This window comes from Xiphophorus couchianus, chromosome 13 (genome assembly GCF_001444195.1).
Source record: "Xiphophorus couchianus chromosome 13, X_couchianus-1.0, whole genome shotgun sequence".
In the NCBI taxonomy this organism is placed as follows: Eukaryota; Metazoa; Chordata; class Actinopteri; order Cyprinodontiformes; family Poeciliidae; genus Xiphophorus; species Xiphophorus couchianus.
In genome coordinates this window covers 27,178,879-27,199,275 of record NC_040240.1, presented here as the reverse complement: position 1 = coordinate 27,199,275, position 20,397 = coordinate 27,178,879, and the positions used below count along the sequence as shown (strand labels likewise).

Sequence of the window (20,397 nt, the reverse complement as noted above, 5' to 3'; positions counted from 1 at the left end):
AAAAGGATTTACCATGCAAAACATTGATATTTGCCAAATTATAGTAAAATATGAGGCTGCAGATGATAAATTAAAAGCCCAAAGACTTCTTCGGCTCCTAAAGAAGCTGAGTCAGCTCTCTGAGAAGAACCAAAATTCTCATCAACACAATAGAATTGCTCCATTAGCTCTATGTTGAGGGCATCCCTACGGTGGTCCTGAAGTTCAAATTACTAAACACAACTACAAATTGAAAAAGTCCAAGTAGAAATTAACTGGAATGTTACTCAGTGGTCCAAAAGTCTCCACAGTTCCTGATGACTGGGTGACATTTTATTTAGTGGTCTTGGTCCACTGGGATTTCTGAAGTCAATGCAGCTGTCCTAAGACATTTCAGAGCACTTCATGCTTCCCTCTGCTGACAAGCTGGATGGAGATGCTAATTTGATTTTTTCATACTGGCCCACACAGTGACCATGGTGTTCCTGTGTTTGGTTGGCCAGCAAACCCCAAAGAGAATCTGAGGTATTGTCCAGTTGATGTGTCCGTGCCACTCCAGCCACGTCACTGTGTGTAATACATGTGAACTTCATTTTTTAAATAACACTGTGAATATTTCACATTCTTAGTTTGGTTAGATTAAGAATGTGAAATCTTAATCTAATCAGACTAAGATTAGATTAATCTAAATCTTAGTAAGGTCAATTGTAAAACTGTTTAATGACAATAATTTGCTTTGCATCACAAGTGCCAGATTTTGTTTAACATGATTGCAATATAGTTTTGAAACGGCCAGAGAGTTTCTTTATCAAATAGAGGCACGATTTAATAATAGTGCAAAATTATTTGCTCTATTAAAAGCAAATAAATTGTCATTAAACAGTTTAACAATTGTAAAATTGTACAACTTTACAATTACCGTATTTCCCGCACTATAAGGCGCACCACATTATTAGGCACACCTTCAATGAATGGCCTATTTTAAAACTTTTTTCATATGCAAAGTACACCGCCTTATAAGGCGCATAGAATAGACGCTACAGTAGAAGCTGGGGTTACGTTATGCATCCATTAGATGGAACTGCGCTAAAAGGAATGTCAACAAAATAGTCAGATATTTCAGTCAAACTTTATTAATAGATTACAAACCAGCGTTCTGAAAACTCCGTTCATTCCCAAAATGAATAAACAGATGTTTTATTATTTTCCCCAAGGTAAAGTAAGTGACGTGGTATTTTCTTGACACAATTTATCCTTTAACAACAGCAAGGTATAACATATAGTGGAGGGGAACTTTTCCTCGATTCAATAAACACGTAAAAAACAGTCTGATACTGTTACGGTAAATCAAACGTTAGTGCAATCACAATATATATCCACTTCCGAACCATTGATTCGTTCATGTTAAATTCTCTCGCTGCTGCTCTATTCCCATGTTCTACTGCGTGACTGATCGCCTTGAGCTTAAACTCTGCGTCGCAAGCTTGTCTCTTAATAGGAGCCATTTTAGGGTCTTTACACAAAACCCAGCATGCACCGCGCGCTTCTTCTTCTACGGGGGAAAATGAAGTCGGCGGCTGCTTACTGTAGTTGCGAGACCTGTTGTGGCTCAATATTGGTAAATATATAAGGCGCACCATATTAAAAGGTGCACTCTCGGCTTTTGAGAAAATTGAAGGTTTTTAGATGCGCCTTATAGTGTGGAAAATACTGTATATAGTTTTACAATTTTACAATTGTAAAACTGTTTAATGACAATAATTTGCTTTGCATCACAAGTGCCAGGTTTTGTTTAACATGCTTGTAATATAGTTTGAAATGGCCAGAGAGTTCCTTTATCAAATAGAGGCACGATTTAATAATAGAGCAAAATTCCTACAACAGAAATCCACAAAAATAAATCAACAAATATGATTAATTTATTTAATAAAAAAAACGTGAGAGAATGTACAAGATTCCAAACTGACAGTAGTAAACATATGCGGGGTCACTGCTCGATGAGCAGCTTCCTCTGGCTATATGTGAGACCTCTGTCGTTTCCAGAACCTCTTGACCTCGCTGTGTCCTTGGGATGTCACCACCATCACCCTGTGAGCCACATCCTGCCACACCAGACAGCCCAAACCCTGCACAATGACAGCTTGATTAAACAGCATCAGAACAGCAGAAAACCAGGATGTTACAAATCAATCACATTCAATCAAATTGATTATGAAATGGTTTTATGAAAAATTTACAAAAAACCCTTAATGTCAAAATGAAAACTAATTTCATTTAGTTTTCAATATAATGAAACTGACAGCCATTTTTTCTATTGCATTCAGGTCTGTGCTTTGACTGGGACATTACAGAATATATACCTTGCTGTCTCAAATCATTTCTGTGTAGTTTCAGCTAAGTTTTGAGATTGGAATAACTCATTACAAACAGTATGTTGGTCTGTGACTATGGGGGAATTTTTCTGCCATTATTTGAGAGTACACATTTTCAGTCTGAAAGCAGGATTACATGTCTTTTGTTCTCAAAACTTTTAATACTATTGCTTACATTTTCATTTTGAAAGCAGGATTTCATGTCTTTTTTCTCAAAACTTGTAATGTACTCAAAACTTCTCATACTCTTGCAAAACTCTCTGCTTGCTTGCGAAACATTTTCTGCTTGCTTTTGGAACAAAAATGCACCGTCAACTGGGAACCTATCAACCAATAGAATGAAAGTGTTGCACTGGGTGAGTTTGTTTAATTCTAGCAGGTGTGCGTGTGTCGCTACTAATAATTGTAGCAACCTGCGCCACCCACTGGAGAAGAGAGAAACAACAATCTCAGCTTTCTGCTCCGTAGGACACTAAACATCTGCCAGCAGTGTGCTACTGTTAGCTACTGATCGCTAACAGCCTTCTGATCATCCAGGTTACAACATCTATCTAAATATATATATTTATATTTATGTAAATATAAATATCTAGATAAATATCATTTAAAATTTATCTGGATAAATATAATTTAAGCTTACATTTTCATTTCCTGAAATGAAAATGTAAGCAAAGTATTAAAAGTTTTGAAAAGAAAGACATGTAATCCTGCTTTCAGACTGAAAACGTGTGCTCTCGAATTATGGCAGAAAGATTCCCCCATATGTGACAGTTGACTAAATACCCAGAGGAATACTTGTCAGCTGCTGAATATTTTTCAAGCTGAAAAAGGGTGGCATTATTTGTCAGAAAGTACGTTCCAACCTGAGCTCTGTCTCGCAGCACCTCAAAGTCTGCTTGGGACAGGAACTGATTGTAGAGCACTCCTGAAAGAGAAAAAAAACATTCTGAGCTAGTTGTGTCCAGGTTATGAGCTCAATACCATCCCTTGTTCTCTTACAAGAACTTAGAAGAGGAGTCAGCATACAGTTGGATAAATAGTTACTCTGATAGTTACAAGTTTCCCCATTAAAAACATAATGTCAAGGGTAGATTTATTTTACCTGCCTTGAAAGTATTCTTAAAAGCTTGTCTTTTATTCTGCAGCTCATGTGACCATACCAAGTGGGGAGTTGAAAAGTTAGAAAACGCTCAACAATTGTCTTGTACACAACCTCTAGTTGGCATACTCCAAGGTCCCAGGAGAGGAACAGAATTTCACACAAGACCAGAGTGCAACGGTCCCATTTCCAAATATGGTATTGGTCAGCCATGTGCTCTAGCCCCGCCCCTTACCGTTTGCTGCAGCGAGGTGTACTTGGAACTCCGTGCAACCAGGTAACAGCGGTATGGGAGCTGCAGCTGCCATCACACTACTACGTCTACTATATTACTATGATAACTAGCTAATTCTAGAATTAGATAAAATTAGCTAATTCTATCTGCAATAGAATTGGTTCAGTTCAGTCCAGACTGTAATCCAATTTCTTCTTTGTTTTTATGGCGGTATAGCCCTATTTGCCTTCATCTTTACAACTACATCTTTACTAGCAGGTTTTTGATACCAGTATCATTGTGAATGACATAATGTGGCCCAGCCCTAGAGCCCAACAGGGCAGAATCACGATTACAATTTTGTCCTGGCTATACAGTATGTTAACTTAAAAAAAATCTTTTTATCTTTGTGTGACTCTACATGCTTTGATTATCTGTCACTTTTCTGCTGTTCCACTGAATTTTCCAAACTGTGGAACAGTAAAGAATAGTTCCATTTTGTCTAACAGTTCCCTGGGCTCAGACAGGTCTCACACTCACCCTCTGTGAATTGCAGCCGATCTCTCTCAAGCTCCCACAGTCTGATCTGGTCTGTTATAGTTGGAGGCAGCACTGGGGTCTGAAACATATGCATGCAAAATAAAGGGCCTGTGTGGTGCCTTAAAATGTCAGCAGGACATCATTTCTTTCTTGAAAAGTGAGCCAACAATACCTGTGTGAGCAGGACAGGGTGAGCTCTGGTCCTTAGAAAGTGGATGATCTAATAAAACACAAAGTACAACACATGGTACAAAAGATGTCATGTGCAGCTGCATGTTTTTTTCTGGTATATAAATTATACATATATTTTTTATTAAAACTAAAAATATTTAATCACATATTTCATAATATGCACAAATGCAATTTTGAAAAATAGAAAAATGCCCCTCTAATGTGGAAAAATATTCAGATATTTTGCGAATTTATTAAAAATAGATATGAAAGAAATCACAATTTTCTAAGCAGGGTTTCTCTGCAAGAAAACTTGTTAAGCCCGGTAGTTGGGGTCCGAGGCAGTCCACTGGCAGCCCAATGTGTTTTTGTATTAAAAGATGTTAAGTAAACAAGAAATGTAAAATATTACCAGATAACATCACCAGTGAAATACTATTTAAAACCACAACTGTAGTCTTAAAAACAGCCAATCAAAAAAGTACTATTAAAAAAATATAAATTATTTGCATTTCTGTTAAATCCAACTTGAGTCAGCAGGTGCTTAAGGCCCCCAGGCCTTCAGGGGCCCCATAAATGGTAACATTTTAACACAGGTATAGAAATTTAACATTTGTTTATTACAGATACCAATGCTGCTAAATTTGATTTAGATTTAATTTATGTGGCTTTAGTAGCTTTCCATTTTGTGCCCATTGAATTTTTAATAAACGCCAAAGAGACCGTTTTGGTTGGCTGAGCTCTATGGGACGAGTTTTTCTGATCTCTGCACAGCAAGCATTTGATATGTCACAGTTTGATGCATCGTGTCACCGCAATAATAATAATAATAATAGTAATAATAATAAAAATAAGAATAAATAAAAAAACCATGTTGCTGCGTGACTACAAGCGCAAAAGCTCCTCCACAGGCTGAACCATCGGTCGACTAACGTACTGCCTAACTGAGGAACACATATATAAACTTTATCAGTGCAGACACAGAGCCACACATTGGGCAGGATGGTTAAGAAACCTATACATTATAGGTACTTTTTGTTTAGTACAGCCTCTATTTCTTTTGGATTATGATCATCTTAAATTATCTACTAATTAAAAGTCATCAGTGTTTTGTGACTATCTATTTTCTTATAGAAACATAAGTGATAACCTGATAATATGTAGGAAATTTCTAAATGCATCATTTTTAAAAAAAAAAATTTAAAACCATTATTAAGTGTATAATTCATATGCAACAATAAATTTTATTTCCTGTTTATTTAGTTTATTAGTACATTAAAAATGGAATAGAATTCAATCTATTAGTGGGTGCATTACCAAATTATGCCAATAGAAAAAGGATTATGAACTGCCTTGTTTCTGAAAATGTGCTATATAAATAAAATTACCTCGAGAACAACTGGCAAGTAATAAGTAAAAAAGGGGAGAATATGGAGAACTGAAGGGCTTTTGGTTTGGTTCTGCATCTCTTCTGTTTAATTTCCCTTCCCTGAGTCATTACTGTGCAGGTCTGCCTGACAGTCCACACACCTGCTGAGCGGTAATTCCATTAGCGATGGCCTGCTGAACGGATTCTCTTGTAAGCTGAGCGACCACCACGTTGGGAAAGCGATACAACATTTCACTGAAAAGAGCCACCAGAGCAATTTGAAGTTCTGAATCTGAAAAACAAAAGCAAGCGAGAATATATTCCGTAGGGATGAATGAAGTTTTATCACTTGAAAAAAAGCAGCTGTGTTACTAAAGGTCTGGACCTATTGCTTCCATATTAGTGGTGTGACATCTTCAATATGTTCAGTTGAGAAGTAAAAAAACATTTTCTTTAATAAAAATGTATTCGGCTAAAAAGAACAGCTGTGGCAAAAGTGTTGGGTGAATGAATTGGATTTCTATGGCATGGAGTCTTGACATGGAACATGGTGTTATGAACTCAACAGAAAGTCCATAACTTTATTCACTTCAGATTGTGTGACTGCTTATAATCAGTTTGAATATATGTAATGTTGAATTTAAAGGATTGTTTGTAAAGTGGCATGAGATGATGTTATGAATTGGTTCTTTATAAATAAACTGAATTGATTGCTACATATGCCAGTACACTATAAAACAAAAGAAGAAACAAACGCATTCTGGAATGAGGTGGCCTTTTTTAACCAACCATCCTATACAAATTTTGTTCAGTCATACCTGTGTAGGCGTAGAGACGATAATTGGTTTCCACAACAATGAAGCCACCATCTTTAGTTCCAGGAATGGAAGCAATGTTGGTGGAGGAGGTAGAGGCAGAGCTGGTAGTTACTCCAGCAGCCAAAGTAATTGCCAGTCTGGTGGGATAGTACCGCCGGGACTTCCTCTGAATATACATAGTGGAGGAATTATATTCTAAAAATATTTTTTACACTACTACAGACAGATTACACTTATTTCTTTTCTTTCACGTCACCTGAAAACTATTTAAGCAAACACTACCAACTCCTCTTTGTGAATGTAGAAAATGATCATTACATTCATGACAATAAATGACTTGTAAATATCATAATTATGTAGTTAATTAAAACGATGACACCTCATCTGATATTTTCATTCTCCTTTTTGCATCAATGGATTAAACTGGGGAAAAAAATAAAGAGCTGGTGAATTAAGAGGTCTCACCTTCCTCTGAAACACCAGTCCAAACTCCCGAAGGTGCTGCAGGAAAGTTAGCAATGACTCACTCATCCCCTCCACTGAGTAATCCTGAAGCACCGGCAGTACATGGTGAATAACAAGAAAGACAAAAATCAGTCTGGAAATACCAGGCCACAAGGAGGCAGATCAGAATGTGTCAGTTCCAGCAGGACGGTGAGTTTGACTGATGCCTCTAAAGCCGCAACTACTAGGGCTTAAGGAGAACCTGTGGTACTACGGGCCAACAAACAGTTGCTTTGATAAAAAGACACTAAATATGAGAATCCAAGCAAAACGTTTCCACTCACTCTCCCCAAAGTAGAAAAACTGAGCTGGAACAAGAAGGATAAGATCTCCACAAGGTCCATCCCTCTAGACTGCAAGACAAAAACAAGAAAACGGCAAAAATGTATGTACATATACAAGAGAAAAAGAGAATTATCCAAATTGTTTGTCGCAGTAAAACTAAAAAGGTTGAAGGACTTGGCCAACTCTACCAATTTTTTTTTTTTATTTCTTCAGATTTTCATTACAGGATAGAGCATGTTGCGTTTTCCATCTTATGGATTTGAACTTGGATGAGAGTAAACAAGGCAGTAATGGAGTACAATAAAAATACATTTGGAACTTTACTTTGCAATGTTTATGGTTAGAAATCCCTCAGAATAGAGTACAACAACATGACTATAACTATAACCTGAATACTAAACATTCAACACTTCTATTATCCAGCTCCAAGTTTAGTGTTACCTGAGCAGTTTTGAGGTACTGCAAAGTGAAGTACCAAAGCTGAGAGGCTGTGTCCAGAAGGAGGAACTGAAAACCAGCGGAAGTGATGTACGGTGCTTCCCCTGCCTCACTTATATTGAAAGAAAATGAGAGAGCAAGATGAGAAACAGTTCTTCGTCTTGACCTTTAACATGACCATTCTGCATGAAAGGTCTTTCCAGTTGACAATCTTGTGTTAGCGTCCGCTCAGACAGTAATTTATTGAACAGAGTATCTATTTGAGTCACTAAACTAAATGTTGAGAGCTTATTCTAGAACAAGTGAGCATATGGATGGCCAACTACAACTTCATATTAACCTTTCCCACTGTAGCAATGAACCTTTTAGTTAATGAAATAATTTGAACTTGAAGTCTACAACTAAAACAACCACACACTTACATTCTTCATGGGATTCATTCAGCCAATGACTTTGTTAAAATACACCAAACTCATTAACGTTACAGAGATGTTTTTTGAAGATTTGACTGATGGCTGTTGATATTTTCTGTTATGAAGATTACACCAGAAAAGCTGTTTTAAACACTACCGTTTCAATTATTGATGGTTTGTATTATGAGTAAGTAATTTTTGTTTCTGACTTATGCATAGATTTTCAATCCAGTTAAATGTCCATTAGCGCAGTGGAGATAAAATATGTAAAACTTAACGGCCACTGATCTTCAGCATTCGCTGGAAGTCCTGGCAGTGATTTTAAAATAAACTCAAATCTCTTCTACTAGTTTCTTTATATGTTGAAGTGACATCCAGGCTTTCAATACTTTCAGTATTCTGGCCTGTTTGTGGTAACAGACGGCCCCTTCTGCTACTTTTGCCTGTTTTCTTATCACTTTCTTATCACTGCAAAGCAAATATAGTAAATGCAATTTTATCATATTGACATCATCGTCCTGTTCAGTGAAACCTGAACAGGCAATATGGCAATTACAAAAAGTCTACATAAATTTCACAGTAATTGGGAAATTAAATTGGTTACCATCTGATTTACAATTAACTCAGGTATTTTTCTTTATATGGTGGTAAAGCATTAAGTGAGCTGGATTTGTCTGTACCTTCTCATGAGGCCGGCTTGAATCAAGAGCTGAGCCAGGTCTTGACTAACAGCACTAGGTGAACCCACCATGAACTGCAGGATCACTTCCCAGCGTTCCATAGCATAGCGGTCCAGGCTCTCAATGTCGCGTGCATGGCGGTCAGGCCCCAGGCTGCTCCCCTCGTCCGCCCACTGTGCACCTCTGAAGAGCAGAACAGCATCCCGTCATTTAAAAGAGCAGAGAAATTCTAATATTTTGAAGCCCATAGCATCAGCCAGTCAAGTTCTGGCAGAATAAGAGAGAATTTTTTATTTTATTTTTTTTACATAATATGACATTGGTTGGATTACAAAAGAAATTCAAGCTGATAGATGAAGCCGTTTCTCTCACACAAAGACCCTGCAGACATGGTGCTGTCAGAGCTAGCTAGACATTAATGTAGCCCAGATAAAGAACTAAACATGTTAAAGGCATCCACCCTTATGATTTTAAAGTGGAGCCAGTTTCACCAGCTGAAACTGTGGCAAATTTAAAATATCAAAGCTTGTTTCTGGATGGTCATCTTATCTTTGCTGAAAATACTGATTCAATTTTTAAGAAATCTCAGAGACTCCATCTTAAGAAAACTGAATGGCCTTGGGGTGAGAGTTTATTGTCATTCAATTGCACACTTAAAATGTACATATTGAGCAAAATTTCATAAGAAGACCTCAATTATATCAGATTAGGGATGCGATGGTGGCGCAGTGGGTAGACCCCTGTATGGAGGCCTCAGTCCTTGTCACGGGTTCGAGTCCTGGCCCATTGACCTTTGCTGCATGTCTTCTCTCTCTCTCATTACCCACTTTCCTGTCAATCTACTGTAAAGTAAAGGTCACTTAATTGTCATTGCACAGTAAGCAGTACAACAAAATCAATGATACAACTCTGCTTAGGGCATTTATAAACAGTCAAAACGAATAAGAACAGACAGAATTATGATCTGTGGAAGTAAATGTGTTTTTCGGTCTCTGTCTGGCTCTATACTCCGGTGCCGTCACCACGATGTCAATAGAGCCGGTCAGCCTGCAGACAGTTGACTTCTCTTGTTTGCCAGTTTGTACTTCTGAGCTCAGTGAGGTGCTGTAGGGTTCCTCATGGCAGCTAAACCATCTATAAGAAGCCATTCACTCCAGTGCAATAACTTTTTTTTTCTGTGAGTACAAACTGTTGACATTGTGATTGTACAAATGCATTTTATTTAATGTTTGGAGAGTCAAAGTAAAACTCTCACCTCAGTGGAGAAAGTTTTATCTCTTTTTACATATTTTTACACCAAGAGCAGAAAAGAAATCAAAAACATAATGTCAACTGACAGCTTAATAAATCTGAGATTCACTTTAAAGGGTTTTGTGATGAAACAGCATATGTAATTTGTCATATGCAACTTGTAACGCAAGTCTTCTATGTTGAAATAAAAAGGTCATAACTTATAAAAGAACTTATTAAAAAGCCATTAAAATGTTTAGAAACTATCTTGTTGCAGCTACTTTGGAGAGGACATAAAGGTGGTAACTTTATGATAATCTAAGAGTTTTTCTCCACAGTCAAATACGGCATGTATTTAAAGATTGACTTGTAAGTCAGTTATTTTAAATAAACTGCATCCCGATTTTAATTCTGTTAAAATTCTGCTACATATTTATGTAGCAAAATGTAGGCAAATATTTCTATGCCTAAAGTTAAATCAATTTTTTACAAGTGAGGTCCATCGTGCCATACGGCAACATGTTGTAAAAAACATTCCAAACATGCCAGGCAACTGCACAGAATGACAGTAGCTTCCTCTTTTATAAGTTAAAACATGTTACCAGAGAATATGACCTGCAGTGGAGATTAAACTAAGATGACTGAAACATAATAATTCAAAAATTTTACTAATCCAAAATGTTTAAGACTATCTCCACTGTGCAGCTCAAGGTAAATCAGGGTCATTTTTAGTGTACATTTCTAACATAACAAATCTTATTTTAGCCTGGTAGATGCAGTGACAATGTGCCTACATTAGCCTCTGCCACGTCACCCAGTCTGGAGTACAAAGAATGAGTGAGGCCATAAAAATGATGATGCTTTTTCAAATGCAGACATACCCTCCAAGCAATGCTGTTCCCAGGTTGTCTTTGAACACTGGATTTAAAATGTATCCTTGAAGCCCACCTTGAAGGTGCTGACTGTGCCAAAGGCGAAGACCGGTCAGCACTGTGACACAGTCATCATGATCCCTGCAGGAACACATAAAATAACAAATAAATACAATCAGTTCAACTAAAACCAGTGAGAAACACAATCAGACAATCTTTGTTCTGTTGAGAGGGTGATAGAAAGGCTTCGGGTTCCCAGAGTCATCTTATTATTTCCACAATCACAATGTTTCATAAAACTTGTCCATTTGTCTACATATGAATAAAAATAAACAATGTTAATACATTTCAACGACTTTGGACTAATTGTTAATTGATAAGCTAATTTGAAAAATGTTCTCTTGGAAGAAGAGAAAAAGCAGAAAAAAATTATCTCCAACAGGTGCAGTGTTGTGAAAAAGCTTTTACCTCTTCACAGATTTCTGTTTGTGATTTTTACACTTGAATGTTTCTGATCAACAACAAGGACAAAAAATACCTAAGGAAATAAAAAAGGTTTTCACATGATGGTTTCATTCATTAAGGGAAAAGAGAAATACAAACAAATAGGAAAGCTGAATTTAATTCTTAACCACAACGAGGGTTAATTAGTCGTTTAGTACTCTCTGTCTGAATGGTTTGATTTGCAGAGCATGTTTATCTCCAGGACACAGAACCAATCTCCATGATGATAACTGGATGTTCCCATATTATACTTGTTTATACTTATTATACAGATGAAGATTGCATCTCCAAGAATTTGTACCCAAGGTGGGATGAAGCAGACTTGTGGAGATCCACAATTCTCTTCCTGATCTCTTGGTTGATTATTAAGATTTTTTTTATTATTATGTCACACAAGGAACCAGTGTTGGATCAAATATTTTAAGTACAGTTACCAGTTGCAAAGCCATCATACCATCATCCTCTGAGCATTCTGAAAATGTTTAAAGGTGGTGTACGCTTAGTTCTGTATTCTCAAAACAAATTCCCTTACTTTTCTGACACTGAGCATATAAAATATACTGGGTCCTATTCAACCCAAAACAAATATAGTCTACTTTAACCCCAAACAGTAAAAAAAAAAAAGCCAGTATATCTTTTTATAAATTATAAATATGGAGTCAGCTTAGTTTGTAAGGAGTAGAAATGCTCTTTGTGTGGTAACACTTTTACTAATGTAAGATAAGGGACTCGCTCACCTCTGACTATTTTTTTGTACCCAAAGTGCCACAGCTGCCTGGGGGAGAGGCTGATCCAGGAACAGCATCCGCATCACATAGTTCTTAGCTAGTGAGGGAAGCTCCCTGGAAACAGAACATCTTGGATTTAATATTACAGGCAGAGGCTGGGTATACAGAATACAAGTCCAACACAGGGTGGTACATACCTGTAGACAGCCAGACATGTTGCTGGGTGGTTATACAGTCTGTCCAGTATCTCAGGATTCAGTTCTCTTAAGTATTCATGGAGATTCTTACACTGCAACTGGACCCGCAGCTTCATGATCTGCCACAGAACCGAAATATTTCAAAAATCATAACTACATGCTGCTGGTCGTCTCTACATACTACTCACCTCTAAAATCTGTTAACAGCTGCTCTATCTTCCTTGCATTAGTATAATCAGAACATATATATTCTGTAAAAAAAAAAAAAAATTAAGGCAGGATGACCCTGTCGACCTGTCTTAAATTGTGTTTAAATTGGTTGTGTTTCTCGTCTGGATCGGACGAGAAACACAACCTTGTCAAAAAAAACAAAAAACACACAAAAAAACCCTTCACGGTTATTTGGCAACGAACCGTGAAGGAGAGTAAGACAGGACGACAAAACTCTTCGTTGTAGAAATTTACTTTGAACAAAATAACATGGTCACAGTCCTCTTTTTCCTTTTACTTCTTCTGCTCTTTGGCGGTTTGTAACCTCCTTAAAGGAGCATTACCGCCACCTACAGCATTGATGCTTTCTAGCTTGTCTGTTGATTTCCCGCTTACAGTTAACGAAACTACATTTAAGATATAAATATTCTTCTTTTGTATTTTATTGGCGGATGGCAAACTAAGGCAAGAATTTTACATGTAAGCAATAAATATGTGTCTATTTAAACACTATAGAAAAAATTATTTTCATTAAGCCCGCAGTTCAGTACAAAATGTCTCCCCCAATATAGTTGTCATGTTGCGTGTTTTTTTTAAAGTGGACCCAAATGCAGAGAGGTAAAGGCAGCAGGTGATTTTGAAGATTTAATAAAGAATGCTGAGAAAACAAACATACAAACACACAGGACACAGTCAAATAAAAATAAGACACAAGTAGAATGCGGCGAAACCAGGGAAAAAACAGAAGGAGTGAGGAGAGTATGAAAAGGGTGAGATCAAATACTGGGAGAGTGAATGCTGGGACAATAGACCTGGGCTGATTAGCTAACAGGTTGCAGATGTGAGGGGAAAGAGCAGAAGGCAAACTGAGAAAGAAGAAAAAGAGACTGAGAGAGAGATATGAAGGTTTGGGCACATGGGGCCAGAGACAGTCACAGAGGACTAGGAAATGAATCTAGCAGTCCTGCAAACTAAACATTATTAAACTAGAGTAGCTAAAAATAATTAGACATTCTTGGTTCAATTGTATTTTTCATTTAGACCTCATCAACTGGACAGGTTGGCCATCCTTGTCCAGTGTTTGTCCCGTATCAGTGACTGGCTCTCCAGTAACTTTCTGGTTCTAAACACCAGTAAGAAAGAAACTATGATTATTGCTCCCAGTCACTTTCATCAAGATATCAGCCAAACAATTGCATCCTTCTGCCTGCTAGTGAAATCAAAGGTAAAAAATCTAGGTGTCACATTTGATTCATCATTAGGCTTCGACTCGCATATTAAGGCACATTCTTTCGTTTAAGAAACATTTCTAAAATTAGACAAATAATCTCCAGAGAGATTATTTGTTGACCTAGAGAAAATCATTCATGCTTTCGTGTCATCTGGTCTGGACTGTAATGCCCTTTTTAACTGCCTGGATAAATCCTCAATTTCACATTTGCAGTCAATACAAAATGCAGCACCCAGACTTCTCACCAAATCCACTAAATTATGTCATCACTCCTGTTCTAACTGGCTCAGTTGATTTTAGAATTTTGTTTTAAAGTTCTTGTGCCGACCTACAGAGCATTACATGGCCAGTCTCCTGATTATCTTTGTCATCTTTTAACTAAACATTCTGCTGCTTGTGGTCTTTGTTCTCAGACTCTGAATCTCTTGGTTGTTCCACGAACACGGTTAAAACCTAAAGTGGACCGGGCCTTTCAGTCGGTGGCCCCAAGGATGTGGAATAGCTGGCCCTTGCAGCTCCGTTTTGCTGACTCTGTGGAAGTTTTAAAAAAGCAAACTAAAAACATTTTCATTTTCCCAGGCTTTTATCTCTAGATTTTATTGTGCTTTATGTTTTGTATGGTTTTAAGGTTGATTTCTATTGTACAACTCTTTGTGATTTTATGTCTGTGAAAAGCGCTTTATAAATAAACTTACTTAGGAACAGAATATGCTTTGGATCATTGTAGATCCAAAGCCCCTTTAAAGGGGTTTTGCATATTTTCCTTATTTAAAGAAAGGCAACTACTTTACAAATTTATTTTGGGCTTGACTGAAGAAAAAAGAAAAAAATATAGTCTTAGATTCTGTATAGTCGGGAAAACTATGTAATACTGGCAAATACTGGTTACCAGCCATAACAGCAAATATATTATAAGATGTTGATATTGCCACACATTTTTATATCTGTACATCTCTACATTTTTGTTTATATTAATTGACCATCTTTACTAAATGTTCATATTTAAAACAATTTAGGAAACATCATGTGAATTTTAACTAACTGTAAACTTTATTTCCACCACAAACAAGTCATACAAGAAAAGTAGAGTTTGTTGAGTCTGGTTCACAACAATCCTGACAGACTTCCTCTGAAGTGAGATTCCAGGTACAGAACCCAACTTGGATCTGACAGCAGTGTTTTGTAGTAAATAGATTTGCCTGTAGACACTTGGAATATTTTTGTCAGGAGTCTTCCTTCTCTTGATACCTAAAACATAAAGATAGAAACTGAGGAAAGTCATCACATAGCTGTAAAGAAATGTAAAGGTCTCTTGAAGTCACCTGCAGTTTATGCAGGTGAAGAACACGGTCTGTCCTTCATCTGCAGATCTCATCTGTCTAGTGTGGTAAATCATCCCTTCTTTATTGCAGCGAGCACATCGTCTGTCAATCTGGAGGATAGCAGAACGCCTCATTATTAACCATTTCCAACCATTAGCACCACATGGAGCTCTATGAACTGGCTGGTCTTACCACAGGTCCCTTCAGCTCCGAGCCATCATCATCCTTTAGAGCCACTAATGACTGCTGCTCAGGGTTAAACACCACAGCTGAACACACTTCCAGGCCAGAGAAGTCTGGGTAATGAACACAAGGAAGCAAAATCAAGTCTATTTTTCTCTCTTTATATATACATGTATATATAGAGAGAGAAACGAATGTATAGATAGATAGAATGTAGTTGGTCAGAATCAGGAGGACAGTACCTGTTACAGGGATGCTGAAGGAGCAGCGAGGGCATCGGACTGTGTCGGATATTCCGGGGAGCGGGAGAACATTCCCGCATTCTTGACAGAAGTTTGGGTCACCAGCAGAACAAGACATGTCTTTCTTTGGAAAGATAATGCGAAGTAGCTGTTTCCAGGAATCTAGGGAACAGAACCAGAGCTCCAGGTTTACAGGGCAGGAGCGCGTTTGTTCAGTCACAAGGCCAACGTTTCCAGAAAACACAACTGTTTCTGTTTTAACAGCTTAGAATCAAGTTAAGTTCTGCTGCTGAACCACTGAAAGTCTTCTTCTTCTACTATACTACAACTACTACTGTATTTTATGGGCGGATGGCAAACCGACTTAAGGTGCATTTACCGCCACCTACCGGACTGCAGTGTGATCGTAAATGATAGTCAGGGAATTTATCAAAGCACACATCAAAGGTGTGTGTGAGCGTGTGCATAAATATGTTTAATGTTTAATACGATTAAACAACCTGGGTTTTTTTAATCTAACTGATTTCGAATAGATTTCGACACATCTAATAGATTGATTATAGAAAATACTTTTCTTCTCTGTTTAACTGACTTTAAATGCTGACGTTCCTCTAAATATTTGTTACATTCTAATAAGACATGTTCCACTGATCGACAATAATTACAGAACCCCGTTTCGTTTCCCAATCCGAAAAAAAACAAAACACCGGAAGATGTCTGCTAATCTAACGTTATGCTACCATTCGTGGTACATTTTCTTTCAGACTGAAGTTTGCATCATTATCTCTTTAGAAGATGTATAACATGAGAAGGTGACAGGTGTTCTCTCTGTGATTTTGCTATAAACTTGTAAAACTTACCTTTTACACTCAGCAGCCGCGCACAATCACAAGTTTCTGCTTTCACATGCCGGACGTCTTCTTCTTCGGCGTTTAAGACCGGCTAGCTTCCCTTGTCCCGCCTTACTGCCTTCTTCTGGTTTGCAATACTATTGCAGTTACTCTAAAGTTTTTCCCATCTTTAACGGGCCTAAAACGTCACATAAATAAAAACATTTACTTGAAATTTACAAATGAAAAGAGTATTACATATAGTTAGAGTTTTACAGCTTCTTTTGAAGAACTAATATACAAAATGATAAAGTTATATGTGAAGTATAGTTTTAGATTCATGGAATTTAAATGTATTCATGGAAAAAAAGAAAATAATTACATTAGGAAATATATATATATATATATTTAATCAATCAAAGAGCACCAATCATAATATCTTTTTAGAGAATCCTGAGACATGAGGAAACCTGACATTAAGGAAATTAGATAATCTTAGAAAGCTTACTGTACATTCAAATTCAAAAATACTTTATTAATCCCAAAGGGATTCACTGTATTACAGTGAATCTGAAGAAGCCTCTGACTGAAGATACTCTGTTTTCTCAAGACAGTCTCATAAAGAGGATGATCTTCATGAGACTGTCTGATCTTTCTTGATTTTATGAAAAATCCTTCATTGCATAATCATCTTCAGAGGCTCCACAGTCATCCCCAGAACAGAACCAGCCTTCTTTATCAGGCTGTTGAGCCTTTTTAGGTCTCTGGTTCTGATGCTGCTGCCCCATCAGATGACGGCAGAAAAGATTAAACTCAACAACAGACTTATGACTCAGCCTCTTGTCCATCAGTACATCAGTACAGTTCCCTGTGGTGCTCCTGTGTTGCTGACCACCTGGTTAGAGACTCAGTCCTTCAGTTTCACAAACTGTTGTCTGTTTGTTAGGTAGTCATATATAGATCAACGCGATGTTGAGGCCTCCTCTTGTGTCTTCTAGAGTTTCACCCAGAGAAGATCAGGCTGCATTGTGTTAGATACACTGGAGAAATCAAAGATCATGATCCTCATGGTGCTGCCTGCTTTGTCCAGATGACAGTGGGGTTTGCTGAAGAAGGTGTATGATGGCATCATCAACTCCAACTCCAATTTGATAAGCAAACTGCAGCGGGTCCTTGTATGTGCTTGTCTGCTTATTCCGATGGAACAGAATTTGTTTGATTGATTCAATGACGTGTCACAGGAAAAAATATCAGTAATAAAACAGCAGTACAGAGAGCATCCTAAAATAAAATACCTTAGCTTTTGGGAAAAGGTGGGATAGAGACGGATTATCAGTGCTGACTTATCCTACATCCAGGACTTGTACAGGTCAAAGTTCAGGAAAAGGAGCAACTGAAATCACTGCAGACCCCATACATCCTGGACACAAACAGTTCAGGCTTCTGCCTTCATTTTAGAGCTGGAGATTACTATTTATGGAAACCAGCTTTGACCAACAGAGTTTCTTCTCCCCAGCTGTTTCTCTGAGCACACACACAGAACGGGATGGTCTCCTGCAAGCTTTAGATGTCTCTCTGCTTCAGCAGCTCATTAGCAAAGCTCTGCAGAGTATTACCAGTATACCAGTATTACTAGTATACTAGTAATACTAGTGAAGCAGTTTCATCACTTAATATAAAACAAGGGACTTATCAAAATGTTGCAGGACTCTGGATCTCAAGGAATGCAGCTCGAGACCACTGCTCTAATGTAAACATTAGAACAGTGACAGTGTATCTTTGGTTTTCTTTACCTAAATCCAATAATCATTAAAACTGCAAAGAACAGTTTAAAATGTGAAATTAATCTCTATAGTGACCTCTTCCCTTTCTGAAACAATTGGCAATAAATATTGCATTTAAACATAATATATATAGATAAATTTGCCTGTATACTTGCAAAGGAAGAAATACTCTGCTGCATTTGTTTTTTGCTGTGTTGACATTGTATTGTTTGCACAAGGAACTGATCCTCCCAGTTTAAATTATTTGCCAAGTCACTGGTTAGGACCGTGTGACCTGAAACAGGCAAATTTAGCACTTTTGTGAGCCTTCCTGAACATGTTTGTGAAACAGGATGTAGAAAAGGAAGCAACTAATCAACGAGGAAGCAGAGGTATCTGCTTACTTTGCATAACAGAGATAATCTTTTCCACTTTAAGAAACTAATGTGTATATTCCAATCTTTCTGGGAACACATCTTAAAAAAATAAATAAATAAAAAATAAAAAAACCTTAGATTTTACTGAACTGCCCTTTGTTGTGTATGGCTGCTTGCTATACAAACCCAAGACAGAAGCCAGTCTAACATGTCCAGTAAAGTCACACTGCTCTGAATTAAAGCCTTATTCATACATTGAATAACTTCACTTGTAGCTGCTATAACAAAAACAATTTCCCCACATGGGATTAATAGAGCATTTATCTGTCTGCCTGCGGTCTCCCTTTATTCTCCACACCCATTAGGAGGTAATTAGGTGCCAGGTGTCCTCAATCCTGGGGCAGGCTTCATCCTGCTACACTTGTAATGTGTTTGTATAAAAGATCAGTGATTTTCTTGGCTACTGCATCTTTCATTCAATGCTGATGTTTCTGAGTCATGGGGTAACAAAAGGGAAAATGCAACTGAACTGTATAAAACAAGAAAGGGATATAAAAAGACATCCAAGGAACTGAGAATACCAACCAGCAGTGTTCAAACTCTAATTAAGAAGTAAACAGTTGCTAGGATCATTGTTCAAGAGGAAAAGAAAACCCCACAAATAACTTCAGCTGAAGTAGAGAATTCACTGAAAAAAGTGGTGTAGCCATTTTAAGATGCATACTAAAGAGGCACTTGAAAAAAATCGGTTGCATGTCCGAGTTGCCAGAAGAAAGTCATTGCTATGCAAATGCAACAAAGTATCCTGTTTACAATATGCAAAAACAGTACAGAGAAAAGCCTCAAATTTCTGGAGCAATGTTACTTGGAGTGATGAGACCAAATTAAACTGTTTGACCACAACCATAAACATTACAATTGCAAAGGAGTCAACAGTGAAAAGTGCACCTACTGTGAAGCATGGTGGTGGACCACTGATAGCTTGGGAATGTGAGAGCTACTGAGGCACAGGAAATACGATCAAAAATTATAGTAGCATGTCATTAGAAAATACTGGAAGAAAATTTGCACTCTTGAACCCAGAAGCTGCACATTGGATGTACATGAAGTTCCAACACATTTATATGTAGGAATGACAATGATCCAAAACTCAAGGCCAAGTTGACTTGTAACCAGCTACAAAAGAACAAAGTGAAGGTTCTGGAGAGGCCATCTCAATCTTCTGGCCTCAACATCATTGAGCCACTCTGGGGAGAGGTCAACATTGCAGTATAATCTAATCCATTCTGCTCTGCCTTCTCAAATCTCCAGCCCATAGTGGCAGATGGCTGATTATACTAAGCCAGATTCTGGTTCTGGTTCTGCTGGAGGTTTCTTCATAGGCATAACTTTCTGAAGTGTGGACATGCCCTCACCTGTTTCAGCCTGACAGAGACAGTCCCCACCAATATTTAGTACACCTTTCTGCCTTAATATGCCTGCATCTATTTGTGGACACTGTGTTCAAACATTAACAGCCAGTGAACGACCACTTTTTTAAATTCCTTTGTAAAATGTAAATGGCAAGTCCACTGAGTGATCTATATTAGTGACTTATTGTGCGCAGCAGTGCGCCACATGCACTATTGCTTTGGGAATATCGGCGACCTGGAAAATGGCACAAGCAAAGAATCTGAAAAAGGGACACAATGTTTTACTAGTAACTGTCAACGCTATGACAGCAAGGTAAGGTCCAAGAGATCCACATTTCACAGGTCAGGAAAAAGTTTTAACTTAAAAAGAATGTATAAAGAAAGTGGGGAGTAGACTAACTACTCCTCAGTGGC

General features: G+C 37.6%; 2 protein-coding genes across 3 annotated transcripts; both read right to left on the bottom strand.

The window, feature by feature from the left end:
* Positions 1-1,876: 1,876 nt before the first annotated feature.
* On the bottom strand, positions 1,877-12,947 carry gtf2h4 (general transcription factor IIH, polypeptide 4). Its single transcript, XM_028037017.1, has 14 exons — positions 12,602-12,947; positions 12,414-12,532; positions 12,226-12,330; positions 10,994-11,125; positions 8,883-9,065; positions 7,793-7,901; positions 7,351-7,419; positions 7,028-7,111; positions 6,563-6,728; positions 5,906-6,036; positions 4,377-4,424; positions 4,205-4,283; positions 3,215-3,276; positions 1,877-2,105 (listed from the first exon to the last, which is right to left on the bottom strand). Exons 2-14 carry the CDS (start codon positions 12,527-12,529, stop codon positions 1,995-1,997), a joined length of 1,395 nt encoding a protein of 464 aa, XP_027892818.1. The 5' UTR covers positions 12,530-12,532; positions 12,602-12,947; the 3' UTR covers positions 1,877-1,994.
* Positions 12,948-14,881: 1,934 nt separating this feature from the next.
* polr1h (RNA polymerase I subunit H) lies at positions 14,882-16,610 on the bottom strand. 2 transcript variants are annotated; one of them, XM_028037018.1, is made up of 5 exons: positions 16,462-16,610; positions 15,602-15,763; positions 15,369-15,472; positions 15,177-15,286; positions 14,882-15,102 (listed from the first exon to the last, which is right to left on the bottom strand). In XM_028037018.1, exons 2-5 carry the CDS (start codon positions 15,717-15,719, stop codon positions 15,078-15,080), a joined length of 357 nt encoding a protein of 118 aa, XP_027892819.1. In that variant the 5' UTR covers positions 15,720-15,763; positions 16,462-16,610; the 3' UTR covers positions 14,882-15,077. The 2 variants fall into 2 exon arrangements, with proteins under 2 accessions (XP_027892819.1, XP_027892821.1); XM_028037020.1 differs by having other exon boundaries at positions 15,602-15,782; positions 16,462-16,557.
* Positions 16,611-20,397: the final 3,787 nt, after the last annotated feature.

Bases quoted from the DNA above. Each gene is read 5' to 3' on its own strand.
- gtf2h4 (XM_028037017.1), bottom strand. From the start codon at position 12,529: ATGAAGCTGCGGGTCCAGTTGCAGTGTAAGAATCTCCATGAATACTTA. The intron at 6,037-6,562 runs GTATGACTGAAC...TTTGTTTTTCAG, and splicing joins TCGTCTCTACGCCTACACAG to ATTCAGAACTTCAAATTGCT. The intron at 4,284-4,376 runs GTATTGTTGGCT...CATATGTTTCAG, and splicing joins ACCCTGTCCTGCTCACACAG to ACCCCAGTGCTGCCTCCAAC.
- polr1h (XM_028037018.1), bottom strand. From the start codon at position 15,719: ATGTCTTGTTCTGCTGGTGACCCAAACTTCTGTCAAGAATGCGGGAAT. The intron at 15,473-15,601 runs GTACTGTCCTCC...TTCATTACCCAG, and splicing joins CTTCAGCATCCCTGTAACAG to ACTTCTCTGGCCTGGAAGTG. The intron at 15,103-15,176 runs GTGACTTCAAGA...TTTATGTTTTAG, and splicing joins TTCACCTGCATAAACTGCAG to GTATCAAGAGAAGGAAGACT.